The sequence below is a fragment of the Salvelinus sp. IW2-2015 genome, unplaced genomic scaffold, assembly GCF_002910315.2.
Source record: "Salvelinus sp. IW2-2015 unplaced genomic scaffold, ASM291031v2 Un_scaffold1678, whole genome shotgun sequence".
NCBI classification, from domain to species: domain Eukaryota; kingdom Metazoa; phylum Chordata; class Actinopteri; order Salmoniformes; family Salmonidae; genus Salvelinus; species Salvelinus sp. IW2-2015.
Window position 1 is genome coordinate 102,352 of NW_019943080.1, and position 18,518 is coordinate 120,869.

At 43.2% G+C, this 18,518-nt stretch overlaps 1 protein-coding gene across 5 annotated transcripts in view; it reads right to left on the bottom strand.

The window, feature by feature from the left end:
• fmnl3 (formin-like 3) overlaps positions 1-17,902 on the bottom strand; it is a 48,815-nt gene extending 30,913 nt beyond the window's left edge. For 3 of the 5 annotated variants that reach the window (XM_024139099.2, XM_024139095.2, XM_024139096.2), the window contains exon 1: positions 17,270-17,901. In XM_024139099.2, the coding sequence (XP_023994867.1) occupies positions 17,270-17,386 (117 nt within the window). In that variant the 5' untranslated portion in view covers positions 17,387-17,901. Of the gene's footprint in view, positions 1-17,269 lie in introns of all 5 variants that reach the window. The other 2 variants (XM_024139097.2, XM_024139098.2) reach the window with 1 other exon arrangement.
• Positions 17,903-18,518: the final 616 nt, after the last annotated feature.

Consider the following 18,518-nt stretch of genomic DNA (forward strand, 5'->3'; position numbering starts at 1 on the left):
ATGTAAACTCCGACTTCAACTGTATATATAGTGGGTGGGATCGTCTCTCTGTTTTAGATCCATAGGCTGMCCAACATTCAATGTGATGAATCGTCAAAATTTTGATCATCTAGATTCTAGACTGAAAACTGGATCCCAGTCCCACAGCCAAACTGATTAAATCCATTTGAGTTGAGTCAAGATTTTCTAAGATTGCTGAGAACTGTAATGTAGTTTGAACACTAGACCAGGGTTTCTCAAACTCGTTCATGGGGTCCCTCCTGGTTTCACGTTTTGGTTTTACCCTAGCACTACAAAGCTGATTCAAATAACCAACTCATCATCAAGCTTTGATTATTTCAATTCAATGTGTAGTACTACGGCAAAAAACATAAAAAGGACCGAGTTTGGAAATCTTAGATAACTCAAGAAATCTGTAGGTTTTAGTCACGCAATTTTACATCTAGCTACGGTGTTTAGTACAATATCTCTGCCCAGACATTGCTGATGCATACCAGATCTTACAAAGTAAAAATCCTTATTTTGGGTTAAAGACCAGGCGACACTTGACCGTCTAAAACCAGATAGAAAGTATGTAGAAATGATAATGGACCTATACATTTAAAACTACAGTAATTGCCCGATTTCTGGCTTGCAAATAGATATTGGCAAACAAATCGGTAACAAACAAATCTGTTGAATTCCCGATGTGCCCCTCGATGGGAGAACCCTTTGAAGACCCTTTTTTGGTTCCAGGTAGAACTCTTTTGGGTTCCATGCAGAACCCTTTCTACAGAGGCTTCTACATGAACCCAAAAGGGTTCTACCTGAAACCAAATAGGGTTCTGCCTGGAACCAAAAATGGTTCTCCTATGAGGACAGCCGAAGAACCCTTTTGGAGGCAGCTCATATCCAGTGGATTGATGGAGAATTATACAGCACAGACACTCCACCACCAACCCCGACCGTCTGACTGTCTGACCGCCTCCTCATCTGGTAGGATGAGCTACTTGTGGTCCGAAGGTGTTTTTATGTGACAATCCCGCATAAAAATGCCTTGCAAGAGAATGGCCTCCCTCCCTGCCAAGTGCCAACTGGTGACTTTCCCTTTGAAAGCAATCCCACTGTAAAAACGACTGCCCTAGACTGCGTCTGAGAAATGTACCCCTAGAGAGAGAAACTATAGGCTTGCTCCTGCTACACTTTAATGAAAGGGTATTGGCTGGTAAGGATGGAAAACCTCTCGCCGTTGATCCCTGACAGAAACTAGATCCAAGAAGAATCCAAGACTGAGGAGGCAAAGAAAACAACATAAATATGGCCTAGACCTGGACTGACTGTTTTCTTAAGCCCTTTTTACTGAGCACATCTTAGGCACAGTGGATGAGAAAAGCAAACCCTATGTATTGAGTTTGGGCGGTGAATCAGTTTTTAGTGAGTAGAGTAGTCTGTATTTGGCTCAAGATAAATGACTCCCCCCTTAAATAACAAGTGGGAGAAGAATCTGAGAATATAGGCTGTTCCCTCCCCAGGGCAAGGAAAGGCAGCCTCCTAACCCTCCCTTCTCCCCTCTCTCTTCTGCCCCCCCCTCCCCTGTCTCTCCTTTCCCCTCTCTCCTCCCCCCCCCGTCTCCCCTCCTCCCCCTCCACTCTTTCCCTTCCTCTCCCCTTTTTCCTAATACCTCTCACCTCCTCTCCCTCTCACTCTACCCCTCTCTCTCCCTCTCCTCCAACCCCTTGTCCTACAGACTCCCATACTTGAGGTAATGCATAGATAAGCTGTTTGTACCAAGAATAATTACACGCAGTGGCTGTAACATAGGTGGACAATGTAATTCAATGTCATGTAAGTGAATCAGTGACAATGTATTGTTAGGCTCCATCTCTGTAAGATTCCATCCCTACACATCTGCAGTGCACTGCTGCTAGCTACACTGTAGTCTTTTACCCTAGTTAACATCACTGCCAACACTATTGTCTGCCTTGTCCTCCTCCCTGTGAGCAAAGTACAATGAAAGAGGACAGACACACACTCGCACACACCCTGGGACAATGAAAGCGGACAGGACAGGAACCTCAGCTGTCACCGTCATCGTCATGGGACCAGGGGACTCCTTGACTCTTCAGTAAATTAACAGCCTTGAGTAATGAGTTTTTTGTTTGTAGATGTTATTACGTGTTTGCTGAGGGGGCTGTGTGTGTGTGGTGTGTGTGTGTGTGTGTGTGTGTGTGTGTGTGTGTGTGTGTGTGTGTGTGTGTGTGTGTGTGTGTGTGTGTGTGTGTGTGTGTGTGTGTGTGTGTGTGTGTGTGTCAGAGGAGCTGCTGAGGGGAGGACGGATCATAATAATGGCTGGAACGGACAATGGAATGGCATCAACAACATGGAAACCATGTGTTTGATGTATTTGATACCATTCCACCCATTCCGCTCCAGTCGTTACCATGAGCCTGTTCCTCCCCAATTAAGGTGCCACCAACCTCCTGTGGTGTGTGTGCAGTGGTGGAAAAAGTACCCAATTGTACTACTTGAGTAAAAGTAAAGATACCTTGATAGAAAATGACTCAAGTAAAAGTCACCCAGTAAAACTTTACTTGAGTGAAAGTCTGAACGTATTTGGTTTAAAATATACTTAATTATCAAAAGTAAATGTATAAATCATTTCAAATTACTTATATTAAGCAAACAAGACGGCACCATMTTCTTGTTTTTTAAATGTACGGATAGCCATAGGCACACTCTGAATTTTTTTTTACCTTTATTTAACTAGGCAAGTCAGTTAAGAACAAATTCTTATTTTCAATGACAGCCTAGGAACAGTGGGTTAACTGCCTTGTTCAGGGGCAGAACGACAGATTTTTACCTTGTCAGCTCGGGAATTCGATCTTGCAACCTTTCGGTTACTAGTTCAACACTCTAACCACTAGGATACCTGCCGCCCTCATTTACAAATGAAGTATGTGTGTTTAGCGAGTCCACCAGATCAGAGGCAATAGGGATGACCAGGGATGTTCTCTTGATAAGTGAGTGAATTGGGCCATTTTCCTGTCCAAAATGTAATGAGTACTTTTGGGTGTCAGCGAAAATGTAAAAAGTATAATATTTTCTTAAGGAATGTAGTGAAGRAAAAGTAGTCAAAAATATAAATAGTAAAGTAAAGATACCCCAAAAAGTACTTTAAAGTGTGTGTGTGTTTGAAAAATGCCATCACTGTTTTCATGCTCTCAGGTAAAAGACCTGTTGAATTAAATGAAGAGAGGCAGAGCCAGAGAGGAGTGTGAGAAAACGCTGCCCCCTTTCTCTGCGCCGACATCTGATCCGCCTGGCGCTCTTCACAAGGTAACCCGAAACAGGCAGTCACAACAAAGACCAACAGAGCCAGAGCAATCAGCACAAAGAGACTGGAGAACTGCCGGGGCCATGGCCCACCAACCAGCTAGCCTACTGCCACCTCACCCAGAGAGACAGAGGGGGGATAGAAGGGAGGTGAGAGAGAGAGAGTGAGAGGGGAGGGGTAGAGTAGGAGAAAAATGGGAGCGGAGTGAGAAGGGGAGACGAGAGGATGAAAAGAGAGAAGAGAGGGGGAGAAAGAGGTGGAGTATTGGGGGAGGAGTGTTGGCAGGATGACATAGGACCCCATCTCTCCCCCCTGGAGGTTCTTGTTGACAGAACCAACTAAAACAGGCTCGGCAGCCACATTAAGGTATTAACATAACAAGCCTGAGCTAACTGAGGTGTTCATTAACATGCTAGCTAAATCCAATGACAGAACCACATTCTCTGAACCACCAGGACAATAAAACATTCCAATCCCATTGTCCCAAACAACTTACAGTAATGACAACTAATGATAGTACTGATCTGTACATACCCCCTTTCCTGTAGTCAACTGACCCTCCAGTGGCCTCATGGGTGGAATGTTATCCATTTTTGTCATCATTTCCTAATTAATAAAAAWWYWWMTTTTTTTWAAACCTGACAAAAATCTGGTGTTTCTATGTCCAATGGTTTTGTTATATTTCTGTCGTCTGTGATGTATATAAAGTGTAATATTGGGATGCAAATTCAAAATGTAATWTATTTCAACTCTATATCTGACATGGTACAGGTGTCTTCTTTTCTTCAGTCCATAACCATGTGTGTGAGGTGTGTACTTTTGTTTCAAAGTAGATGTGTTTAAGACTARCAAGAAACACTGTGTGACCCTGATTTAGCCCACTGCAGTAATTAAAAKACAAAGTAAAAATAAAAAAMGAATATAAAAAATGAATTTAATAGGTTACATATAATGTATAAACAGTTGGTATCAAGGAAAATGAATGATCTAACACTGATCTGCTTCTCTGCAGACAATGAATCCATGCTACTAAGCAACATAATAGCTGAATTGATGGCCTGAAAAGCGTTAAAACACAAGCGTGTAAAATCCCCATGACACCATCTTGATGCGGCAGTTAGCAGCAACAGGCTTTCCAGCTGTGGTGTGACTGTGAGTCTGTCCTACAGTCGGCTCTGCTCTCCCTGCAGCGCAGGAGCCAGGGCTGACTGTTGCTCAGCGCATCACTTTCCCCTCTGAAGACCTGGGTTCAAATAATATTGAAAATCGCTCAAACACTTTCAGCGTTTGATGTACCCTGCCTGGAGTGCCAGGTGGGCGGGGTTTGCAAGTTCATGTCTTTTCTATTGGTTCCACTGTAAAAGACAAGCTCAATCCAGGACAGAAAAAGTATTTGAAATTATTTGAACCCAGGTCTAGAAGCCTGGCCCGAAAACCCCCTCATCTCCCCTGTGCCTTCTGGCTCTCAGACGTTTGTATAAGTTCTCTACCAGTCGCCGCTTGCCAATGGAGACCCAAAGAGGCAAACGTCTAGACCTCCACRGCCAATCTGAGACATACGTTATGTAGACGTAAAGACTTGGTGTGATATCTGACAACCATTTCAGAAAAATAAATACAAAATAATAACTGAGGTATGGCTGCCCCTCAACTGTTTGTTAATTCATGAAACAAGCCATAAAAACTGGATGTGATGGCAAGCAACCTTTTTGGAGCAAAACAACAAGTAATTGAGCTATGGCTGCCGCTCAAAACTGCGTGAGTGTATTTATGTATTTTTCCTCCAATGGGTCTGGATCGGGGACATGAGAAGAATGATCTATGCCGTCCATAGCCTGTTGAGTCCTGCCGAGATGAGTTTCCAGACAATTATCATAATAAGGTTCTTTGAAGCCGGACCAGGCTTGTTATGATCTGGCCAGGGTGGGAAATGTAAAGCAGTGTCTGCGACTCAGGGGCTTTGTGAAGGAGCCAGATGCGCAAACCTCCAACGTGAATCTAAACCCTAGTGGTGGCATTTCCAAGCGGGCAGAACACGTTGAAATGATGCGATTACAACTAGATAACATCCAACTGGTTGTATTGATGTCATTTCAACCAGTTTCGCCCCTTGGGTCACTCTTGTTGTGAATGTCCAAAACATACCAATGACCTTATCACACAACAATGTCCTAGAATGCCCCCCCTTGACAAAACACGACTACTGGCTAACCAACCAATGTTTTGACACAGGAAACAGAGAAATTAAAAAGGTTATGAGATGAAAAATAAACAAAATGGCCACTACAACTGATCATGAATCAGGCATTCGTTCATTCCAGCATGGTCAACAGACGTCCTGTTTGTTRCCCTCAGGCCGTCCAGAGGGAAGCCCCAGACCAGAGGATATACGTATGGTATGCCAGGAATGCAGGTCGATTAATGCCTCAGTAAGTCAGGTCATGGCCCGCCGGCCCTTTCGGCACCCTGCACAGTCAGTCAGAGTGTCAGCTAGAGATCTGCTGGAGCCTGGAGGGAAAAACACAACAGAACCAGGAGAACTGTCTATCTGGAACTAAAGGCCCTGGAATGTCACCCAAATGTGGAATTCCGGACTAGAATTGACGGACATTACTTTAACTAACCTCAAAACAACAGCTCTGAATCGGGAATGGTGTGCCGTTTGGAACGCAAACGTAGTGTTAAAGCCATAACCCATTAGTCCTTCAACTGGATTTACACCCGTCTGTCCCTGTGAGGGTCGGAACGTAAAAGAGTAAGAGAGTGCAGCACAAAAGGCACCAAGGGATGAGGGCCCCTGTTTAAACAACCCAACCAACAGAGTCCCCATTGTATTGAGGAGGAAACCACTTCTATCCAGAGGAAAGGCTAGGGGCTCACTGCAGCTGCATCAGAGACAGAGCATGCAACCCCCACACCCCCCTTTAACTTCATACCTACACACACACACACACTCACTGCATGCACATACACACTAACACATTGACATATACATAAATAGATCCGCCACACTCCCTCACACATAAACAACACTCGGCTACGTGAACCACACTAAGGATCAAACAAAATGGCTTATTGTACAGAGACAGTACAACGAACTACGTACGCTCGTACTGTAGACTTCATATCCCAAAGTCACAGCGAGGAGAACACTGTTTGTGTTCAGCCTCCAGCCCAGACCATTCAAGTTGAAGTCTTGAGTACTCTTGAACAGTATCAAAGTGGTCAGTTGAATGACTGCCTTAAAATAATGCAATGGAAGAATGGAATGGAAGAATCCTTGTTCAGTCAGGTGGGTCACACAAAGAACCTCACAGAGTTATTGACGTTCCATGTGCGTAGAGACACGCTGTATCTGTTCAGTCATGCTCTTCAACTTGACCTGGGCTTTTCAAAAAATAACTGCTCTGCTCAGAAAAGCACTAAAACCTATCGTTCTGGGCCCGTAAAGACGAACCCATAATGAGGACTAGCTATAGCCTGGGGGAGAGAGAGCCAGATGGACCTGCCTTCACTATGCTCCCACAGTCCCTCCTCTCCTCTCTGTAGCTGTATGGAAGCCTGGTCCTGGCCTTGGCGGTGACAGAGACATATGTACGATTCTCCCAGCGGGAGTTTGTGGCATAGCAAACAAACAAAAGATGACCCCCAACACCACAAACACACACGCCTCTTTAGAACTGTCGAATGTGTTGACAGAGGTTAGCGTGGTCAGAGAAGATACATAAAATGATTGTCCAATAAACGCTGCACACAGTTTAGGCCATTAGTTCCAGCTGAGTGGCATCTCTCAAACACTCTGTCCTCCTGACTCAACTCAGAGTGATCACAGAGGAGAGGGTGGTGGGTAGAAGTTGGATTCACTTTGTACTGTAGGTGCTTTCTGTCTCATGTCGCCTCTCTGTGTTTCAGTTACCCTTCCTATCCTTCCTCCAACTTCTCAAAATCTCATTCCACATATATCTGTGAGGCTATCCTGACTCAACTCCCCAGGTCTTTTCAGTGCTCTCTGATCATAGAAATAGGAGAAATAGACTAAGGGGCAAACGAAACGGACAAAAGCGCCCCTGTGACGAAGACACACTATAGGCAAGACTCCCGCCAGTGGAGAAAGCTTTGTTTCCTTGCTGAAATGTTTGTTGTTGCTGTCACAGGTTCAAAAGGATATTTGTTAAAGCCATATTATACTACTGTAGTTGTTAGCGTTTCACCATTCCTTTCCCTTACCGTTTACTGCAGCCTTTTCTCACCCCCCTGAGTGGGAGGGATGTTTGTAGTGCACATGAGCGTTCACAACACTCACGAAGCTGCGCTCTATCCCCCCCCCCCCGTAACACGTAGGCTTATTTGTGTGCTGTTTACTCCTGAGAGCTTCTCAGTCTCTGTGTTGTCACTGTGAACGCGCATAGATGTACCTGGCCTGCGCACCAGAATAGACGTAGCCAAATAAGTGCCTGTTTATAAGTGCCTGTTTTGGGATGTTCTCGTCAGTTCACATTTGGTATCTCATTGCGGTAGCCGCATTTGAGCCGAGGAGACCCCACCTATGCCTTGTACTGTTAGGAGAGGTTCTGCCTTTTCTTTGGAATGCTGACATATAAAGTCAGAAGTTTGTATTGATATATATATTTGTAAATATAATTGAATTGTACATTTATCACCATCATCACCAGCGCTGTGTAAATACATTTGATCACCATTTACACCTCTACCTGCCTGCCTCGTTGTCCTTAAGCCTACTTTGCAACCCAAGACTGATCATTTGACAGTCCACTCATGGGTAATTTCCACTTCTATTTCGATCTCGCTCTGACTACTGCTGATGTCAGAGGAGTGGAGGAGTCACTTTGTCAGCACTTTCCGTCTCATTTCACTTCCCCTATGGTTCACTTAACCCCCTCACTGTGCACACCACGTCATTTCAACGTGAATAATTGGGTAATATTTGGTTGAGCCGTTGATCAATGATTACAACCTACGTTCACACCACTCATAAAGACAACCGAAAGTTTGTTGAATTTCCAAAGGTCTATCTATCACTGTGCTTTCAACCATTTAAAAAGCACAGCAAAAATAAAATGGGAATACAATGTCAGATACTTTATTTATTTATACAACATATTAATGGGTTACCACCGTGCTTCATCTAATAGCAGAACCAAATGACCTGGATTGCAGTTGAGATTACATGAAAAATACATGGTGCAAGTGATCAATGCTGTTCAAGATTCTGCACAGCAATTATGAAGATCTCCACAGACCTGCGATGACCTATGCATGCTATCTTAAACATGCACATTTTATATGATTACATAAGGAGAAATGTACAGTTACATTAAGTAACCTCAAAATGTTGGCTATGGATGTGTTACTCATTTTAAGGTTGAATGTTACATTAGTTTGCAAGAATGTTCTTAAAACTGCAGTATGTAACTTTTTAGGCGACCTGACCAAATTCAACTAGAAATGTGAGTTATAGATGTCATTCTCATTGAAAGTAAGTCTAAGAAGCTGTAGATCTGTTCTATGTGCGCTATTTCTATACGTGCCATTCTTATGCTTCATTTTTGCGTCTTTTACTTTAGTTTTGTTACACCAGCTTCAAACAGCTGAAAATACAATATTTTGGGTTAGTGAAAATGTACTTCACAGCGGTTTATATGGTACAATGATTCTCTACACTTGCTTGTTATGTCACATCAACTGAAATTAAGCTAACTATTAGAATTCAAGCAACCAGGAAATGGCGGAGCGATTTATGCATAGTACATCTTTAACTTTAGYCTATTTAGTGTATTACAAATGTAATATTTTATTGTGTTTGGTTGACAAAGCAAGCCAAATATCAACATTTAAAGGAGATTAATCTACTGCTTGTATAGTTCCATCTGAGCCACTGGCTTAATCCCATTCTTTAACTTTTATATTTGGTTGAGTTGGAGACGTGAATCCAACATATCATTTTTTAACTTGTCGACAAGTTAATAGGCTATGTTGATATTTGGTTGTGTTGACTACAATTCAATATCACTAAACATCATTAAATCAACCAGAACTTGAAACCATATTTTTTTGTTGAATTCTGGGTTGATGACTTTGCAAATAATATACAGGCCTAAATAGTATCATTGATGATATATGAGCAATGCTATACATTTACTCTGTTAACCCTACCCTTTGGAATGACTTCGATAGCAACAGTGAATCTATCTAGTTTTTAAGTGGAGATCTCTTAACAATCATTCTCACAATAGCACATTGGTCAAAGTCAGTGACTAATGTCATAGCTAAGCAGACGGTGCTTGGTTAAAACCCTGGATGGGAGACCAAAGGGTAGCAGAAGGTGCTGCTCAGTAGATATAACTTGGAACATCTGATGAGGTTTTAAAGCTACAAAATCATTGTATTTTATACAAGGTTTATCTATGTTGAAATTAAGTTACCATGATGACATCATCTCGTGGTTGAAATTGCACCCTCAAAAACAGCTGTTCACGTGAATGACTTATTTCGTATCCAATGTATTTTCCACGTAGATTCCACGTCACAATATGTTTAGTTATATTGAAACAATGTTGAATCAACCAGTTTGTGCCCAGTGGGCTCCTAGCCTTCCTGCAACCTCAAAATGTAATTCCACACAAATATCCATGAGCTCCTGCAAACCAGAGGGACTTTCCTGCCTGTACCACAGTCAAACCTCAGAGTATGGTGCAACTCTCTGCAACACTCTGGTTGTGTCCCAAATAGCAACCTAGTCCCTATATAGCGCACTACTTTTGACCAGAGCCCTCTGACTCTGTTAGGGTGGACTCCAACCAACGTAATCGAGTATTGAAAATAATCTGTCACTTTCCCCCCCAAAAAATTAAGATGTTTGTGTGTGTGTGTGTGTGTGTGTGTGTGTGTACTGTTCAAAACGTTGTTAAAGTCATCACAGCAGCAGGCAGCCAGTTCAAAGGGAATCTTCCCTCTGTGAGCCTAGCTGAGCCTAGCTGAGTTGTCCTGTGGTCCCAGCCCAGACCTGACCACAGGAATCCAGTGGTGGAGGGGGCACTTTGAAAGAAGATCCGTCCAGAACGCCAAGCCCCCGGCCCCCATTCCAACTGCTCCAGACATACACACCTTTCAAAACCTCACCACCACCTCCACGTCTCTCGCATAAGGAGAAAGGCATATGGAGAAGGTTAGCTAATAAGCCAGACCCTAATTTGGTGAGTAGGACGTAAGGAATCCGAAGGAAGGAAAACCCATGCTGCAACAGTGAGAGAGAAGTTCCATTTTTCATGTAGTGTTCCATGAGGCTTAGCTAGTATCCCACAAACTCATAGCGTTTAAAGTCAAAGCTCCCTAGTATCCCACAAACCCATAGCGTTTGAATTCAAAGCTTCCAAGGACACAATAATGAGTAGGTAAGGGAAAAAGACGAAAGACTTGAGACTCCTGAGAGGGATAGGATCACCCTGCTCTTTGATGCTGACACCCAGTATCCGTGCATAGATATACACTGATTGCACATGTGTATCTAGTCTAGTATCGTGTCCATGTGTCTGGTTGCATCCCAAACGGCAGGCCATTTCCTATGGGCACTGGTCAAAAGAAGTGCACTATATAGGGAATATAGTGCCATTTGGGGAACAGTCTCTGTCTGTGGTCTACCTACAGTACATGGTGGTGGTCCTGTACAGGGCTGACTACAGCCCAGTGCCGGCAATGCAATTTCCTCTGTAAAAAGAGAGAAGATGTCGGGAAGACAGCTGTTTCCAGCCACAGAAGAAGATAAACAGAGCTAGTGCTGTTTCTGAAGAGAGAGAGAGTGTTCGTTTCTGATTGTTTATGTCACGTTTGTTTGTCACTTTTGTTTATTATCTATTTCACATGCTTTGGCAATGTAAACTTATGTTTCCCAWGCCAATAAATCCCTCTGAATTGAATTGAAGAGAGCGATAGAGAGACAGAGACAGAGAGAGCAAGAGAGAGAGAGAACAAGAAAGAGAGAAAAGAGGAGATGCCTTTAGCACATTCTCCCGGTTAGACTTGACCCAACCAGACTGCATGAAGTACTCTAATTTAACCCAGGGGTCTCATCCCATCCCCTTGCCCCCCTCCCCACTCAGACCCTCCTCCATCTTCCTCTCCCTCATCCACAGAAGAGTGATCCTGCTCAAGTCGTTACCGTAGGTTGTGGATATTACTGCACTGGCACAGCCTACACCCATGACATCATAATGTGCTGCTGCCATTCCAAAGGCCAAGGGATGTCTGGGAGCTGCCTGCCTCTGTCTGCGAGGAGGAGGCTGCCCCACCAGACACAGAAACATTGCAACATCCCTAGTACACACATAACCTCCCAAACGCTCACACGCAGTAACGCACATTCACACCACAGGAGGTTGGTGGCACCTTAATCGGGGAGGACGGGCACGCGGTAATGGCTGAAGCGGAATAAGTGGAATGGTATCAGATACATCAAACACGTGGTTTCCACTTGATGCACATCCGTACACAGCGGAAACACAACAGGGGGAGATGGAAGAATGTTGTGATTAGACAATTCTATTTATAGAAAACAGTTATGAAATACCACTTATGCAGATTATCCCACCATGCTTCTTGTAACAAAATGGAGACAGGAAACATGTTGGACTCAACGAAAATATGACCAATCTATTGTAGGAAACAGAGTGAAACAACAATGTAAAATCCCAGTGTTTTCAGATAATAGTATCATTCTCTCTGCGAAGGAAAAGCCCCTGCGTGACCTGAACTCTAATCGCGCCCAGCCAGTCAAACCCTGGTGCTCTCTTCCTCACAACCTCCCAACTTCAACATGGTGTGTGTGTGTGGAGCTTTGATCTACGAAAAGGGCCTTCACGTTACCGCCATAGTTAATATCTCTTGTATTGGTATAATATTTTCATGGTTTATCCAGTTAAATCGATTACGCATCGTATTTGTCTCTTATGACACAGAGATTAACATAAACTGCACGATTTGGTTCTGGGTTCTGGGATGACGTGAAGTGATTAGCCTACCTTCTGTCATCGTCGAGATTTAAGAACTATCGTTTCTAACAAAGGCACTAATGGCCTTGAGAGGACACAGTGCTGTTGATACATAACATACCCCTTGAGGCGGCGCTGTGCCCTCTGGAAAATATGATGTCTAAAAATAACTGTTTCTAACTGTTTCTGCATGACCCCCAACAGTCATAACTAAGTGAGAACAGCTTCTAGCTGAGCATAGTCTTTGATTACTAACCTCCTGGCTCCTGCAGGCAGTCCTGCATGCGGGATAGATGATGTGAAATACGTGGCTATTTGTTATAATAGTTTGTCATGATCGCGCAAAGCTGAGACTTTAGCACAGCAGTCAACAAGGGCAGGGATTTGATCGGGACAACATAGAAAATCATGGAAAAGTGATTAAAAATAGGATGTTTGTATGGGCGGTAGGTTCATTTCAATAGCATAGAAATAGAGGATGATGATAGAAAAGCAACAATTCCTGATCCCTGAGCAGTTTCTCACTGTGCCGGCGTGTCTCTTCACATAGTAATCAGAGCAAATATCTTTGGTTACAGATAGTTGTCATACTATCAGATACTAGCACACGTGGGACCTGAACAAGTGGGTTTCGCACCGAGCTGCTGCCTTGAGTCTCTTGACCACAGAAACATAGACAGTTAGGCCTACATAATGAATTCTAGTTGTATCTCTATCCTCTTGGCATAGTGGCTACAGTACGCTGCAGTCGTAGTGAAGGCTGCATGGGATATCTGGCAGACCAGTGTTCAGATGGTTCTGTGCCAGAGTAACAGAGAGACTTGGACAGACATGAATGTCCCTAGTGGACTGATTCAGATGGCTCTGTGCCAGAGTAACAGAGAGACTTGGACGAACATGAATGTCCTAGTGGACTGATTCAGATGGCTCTGTGCCAGAGTAACAGAGAGACTTGGACAGACATGAATGTCCCTAGTGGACTGATCAGATGGCTCTGTGCCAGAATAACAGAGAGACTTGGACAGACATGAATGTCCCTAGTGGACTGATTCAGATGGCTCTGTGCCAGAGTAACAGAGAGACTTGGGACAGACATGAATGTCCCTAGTGGACTGATTCAGATGGCTCTGTGCCAGAGTAACAGAGAAACTTGGGACAGACATGAATGTCCCTAGTGGACTGATGTACAGTTACAGAGGACAGTATACAGGACAGTATACAGCAGGTATTCTCAGGAGAGATGTTGATTGGTTTAATTAAGCTGTAGAGTATCATGAGTACAGTAGAGTACAGTAGAGTATGGTAAAGTACAGTACAGTAGAGTACATTAAAGTACAGTAGAGTACGGTAGGGTAGGGTAGAGTAAAGTACAGTACAGTAGAGTGCGGTAGAGTAAAGTACAGTAAAGCAGAGTACAGTACAGTAGAGTAGAGTATCTGCAACATGCAATACTGTTACTGTAGAGTTGGTACACAGTGGCTAAACTCAGGCCGGGTGTGATGTGATGTGGTGAGGTTAGTCATATACGTGGGAAACACTAGACTAACACTTGTGAGCAAACACATTTGTCGCTGGATAACATGGTGTACTGACATGGTCAGTGGAAGCCATATTGGCAGAGAAAGAATGTTTAGATTCATGGTGGAATTAAGTGATTAGTCTTTCTTTGTTTAGACTCTTAAATTGGTGGTTTGGAGGGACGTGAGAACTGGGGACAGTTTGTTTTGAAAGAATGACAAGGAACCTCACTTTCTAATGTAAGAATAAGAAACAGTTTGCATAACTACTGCCCATAGCTATTGACACAGCTACAGTGCATTCAGAAAGTATTCAGACCCTTTAACTTTCTCCACATTTTGTTACGTTACAGCCTTATTCTGAAATGGATTAAATACATATTTTTCCTCTTCAATTTACACACAATAGCACATAATGACAAAGTGAAAACAGGTTTTTAGAAAATTTTGCAAATGTTTTAAAAATAAAAACAGAAACATCTTATTTACATAGTATCGCGACCCTTTGCTAATAGACTCGAAATTGAGCTCAGGTGCATCCTGTTTCCAATGATCATCCTTGAGATGTTTCTACAACTTGATTGGAGTCCACCTGTGGTAAATTCAATTGATTGGACATGATTTGGAAAGGCACAAACCTGTTTATATAAGGTCCCACAGTTGACAGTGCACGTCAGAGCAAAGAACAAGCCATGGGGTTGAAGGAATTGTCCGTAGAGCTCCGAGACTGGGGAAGGACACCAAAACAATTCTGAAGCATTGAAGGTCCCCAAGTACACAGTGGCCTCCATCATTCTTAAATGCAAGAAGTTTGGAACCACCAACACTCTTCCTAGAGCTGGCCACCCGGCCAAACTGAGCAATCTGGGGAGAAGGGCCTTGGACAGGGAGGTGACCATGAACCCAATGGTCACTCTGAAGGAGCTCCAGAGTTCCTCTGTGGAGATGGGAGAATCTTCCAGAAGGACAACCATCTCTGCAACACTCTACCTATCAGGCCTTTATGGAAGAGTGGCCAGACCCGAAGCCACTCCTCAGTAAAATGCACAAGACAGCCCACTTGGAGTTTGCCAAAAGGCACCTAAAGGACTCTCAGACCATGAGAAACAAGATTCTCTGGTCTGATGAAACCAAGATTGAACTCTTTGGCCTGAATGCCAAGTATCACGTCTGAAGGAAACCTGGCACCATCCCTACGGTGAAGCATAGTGGTGGCAGCATCATGCTGTGGGGATGTTTTCAGCGGCAAGGACTGGGAGACTAGTCGGGATCGAGGGAAAGGTGAACGGGCGGCAGGTAACCTAGTGGTTAGAGAGTTGGACTAGCAACCGAAAGGTTGACAAGGTAAAAATCTGTCGTTCTGCCCCTGAACAAGGCAGTTAACCCACTGTTCCTAGGCCGTCATTGAAAATAAGAATTTGTTCTTAATTGACTTGCCTAGTTAAATAAAGGTTAAAAAAAATACAAAACGTAGCAAAGTACAGAGATAAAAAACTTCTCAAGAGCGCTCATGACCTCAGACTGGGGCGAAGGTTCACCTTCCAACAGGACAATGACCCTAAGCACACAGCCAAGACAACGCAGGAGTGGCTTATTAATCTCTGAATGTCCTTGAGTGGCCCAGCCAGAGCCCACACTTAAACCTGATTGAAAATCTCTGGCGAGACCTGAAAATAGCTGTGCAGCGACGCTCCCCGTCCAACCTGACAGAGCTTGAGAGGATCTGCAGAGAAGAATGGGAGAAACTCCCCAAATACAGGGGTGCCATGCTTGTAGCATCATACCCAAGAAGACTCTATGCTGTAATTGCTGCCAAAGGTGCTTCAACAAAGTACTGAGTAAAGGGTCAGAATACCTATGTAAATGTGATATTTTATTTTTCCAATAGTGGTTTTTGTCGCAATAAGCTTTCTTAAAATGATGAAAGTGTTTATTTACAAATATATATGTATTGTACCATTATTTAACTAGGCAAGTCAGTTAAGAACAAATTCTTATTTACAATGACGGCCTACCCCGGCAAAACCCTAACCAGGACGACGCTGGGCCAATTGTGCGCAGCCCTTTGGGACTCCCAATCACAGCCGGTTGTGATACAGCCATTATAAAAGGTAGTATAAACCATAAAGGCCTAAAGCCCATTATTGAATTATTTACAATACAGAGATGATTTGTACCATTCCATTCAGAACCAACTTGTTTTGGAATCAAAGGCATTCCAAATAATAAAATCAAAGTCCACCAACTTTAAATTGTTGATCACTTTGCCCCATAACTGTGCATCGGTATTGTGCACAAAGAAAGTATCTTCTTTGCCTCTTGATTTAGGATGACAGACACACTTGACACTTCAGCTGTTGATCAATGGATAAAGTGGGTGTTGACTGTGTGCACAGCATCACAAAGCCCCAGCGCAACTCAAGCCTGTGAAGCGGGACGGCATTCAAAGATGGTGAAGGGGGCAATAGAGGAGAGGGGGTGGTCCCTCTTTTACGATCTCCCCGGTGTGGGAGTTTTAGGGGAATTCACAAAATGTTGTCGTCGGAATCTGTCATGGAATTACCTAAATGCGACTCTGGTTAAACTTGAAACTAAAAAAAGGTGTATTCCATTGGAATTTTGACTATATGTGTCATTAAAGGTTTGATAATGAAAGTGAAATTGTACTCTGAAAACGAGCCAATTCTTGAACAAGCTACTGGACTTAGGTAAATTAGCCCAAAGCCTCGAGTTGACTTTTTTTTAAACAAAAGAACCGAAGGAACGAGTGGGGGAAACAGATAGGGTGTGGGGGTGGGACAGAACGGGTCTAGAATATCAGCAACTCCAGCATTACAGGAGAAGAATGTAAAAGTGGGATAGGTTCATTTCGCTCACTCTTATGATGATAACATCTTGCTTTCCACAAGAAGTACACACGAGACAATATAAACGGATCCATTGTCTTACTGTAAACGGCATCCGAGTGTACTGTCAGACATATTTATTGTCTTGTTTAAGCATTTGTGTTTGATAATGGTTAATCCTCCGGTTGTTAGAAACCTGTTTTGGGCTTATTGACCAACTGTGATGCATATATTAAAAAGGAATAACATCTTAAAGAAAAAAATAACATAGAAGTGTTGCCTGTGTGAATCCATGGGCTGTTGTTGAGCTTGTTCACCGAATCAAAAGGTGAAACTATGGGCTACTAATTAAAAACAAACAGAAAATTCACACAGGCCTACTCCTAATCATATGGTWGGTAATATGTTCTGTAGCGCGTATCATTTCAGCATGACAGATCTGTATGTAGCCTAATGTTTTATTCTATGTTAATTATGCGCTTCAGAAGTTTCATATGGCTCTCTCTCTCTGTGACAATCTGGAGCGCAGTAAACCAAACCAAGTAGCCATTTCAATTCAAACATGACTCTGAGGCAGCAGTCACTTACCAAAACTAAAGCAAATCTCTCCTCCAACTCCGACTGGTCAGGCATGGGCACTTTCAATGGCATCATATGATGCTTCATATTGTCCGACTGTCCATCCACACTTTCAATATTCCCCATGGTTAAAAGCAGTACTGTATCCTTTTAGTAGAGTAAATAAAGTTCCCTCTTCCCGAGCGTTTTTTCAGAGTCTTTCCAAAAGTGGGAAAATTCCCTGCGTTCCTCCAAAATGCACCAGTGCGTTATAACAAAATCAGCCACTTCTGATCCAAAAGTTCCAGGTTAAATCAAACGTTTACACCACACCAGTTCCATACGGTCTCATTAAAAAAACGTATACTTTTGCATTTGTAGAGAACTCTCATCTGTATTTTACTCTAAACTGAACCTCACCTCACCTCAAAAGTAACAATTGTTTTCTGTTCCAAAGAATGGTTTCCGATTTACCAGGCCAATCCATCTCCATCTATTTCTGTAAAATCTTTTTTCAATAATATATGTTTTAACCCACCCAAATAGCGACTTCTTAGTTGCTGGACTGAACTTTCTTGGCTACGATGCCTTTGCATTCATTATTGTTGTGCGATCCAGATGGTTGTGTGGTTCAGTCTAGAAGACTCTTCTATGTTGCTTCCACCCAGAAGCAGGCTTTCTGCTATTGTCCCGCCCTTGATAGGGTTACTCTCCCTATTGAAGCGTTGACTTATCAATCACACTGCCTATCGCGCTCTACTCGCACACATATACGCCTGGATCACACCGACAGTTTTATTGCGCAAAATGGTACGCGGCATCATCTGGATATGTGTGCAACAAAACTTCAACATTCACCTTCTGCTACCATTTATGTCAAGCCGTCTACACATACAATTTGATGCATATTCTCAAATAAACCCAACGTACGCACCACACAGAACGCACCGCAACTGTCTCTGCAACGTAATGCTGCAAGGCAAACGCAACGTTCCATTGGAAACGAATGTACTTCTGTTGGTGTGTTTGAGGCGTAGCAGTAAATTGAGCTAGGCCTAGCTACAGTTCGGTAATTGGAGAATTTATGTCAGCACTTTAATGCCACCTGGTGGTTAGCTAATGGAAGTTCATTAATCATGACTTCGGCACCAACAATGCACATACAGTACATCACATGCACCATGTATAACAATGTCTTTATTTTGACAGCACTTGAACTTGGCATGACAGTCCATAAGCCAGTAAGTCTTCAGTTTAGTCTACAAGGTCTATTCATTCT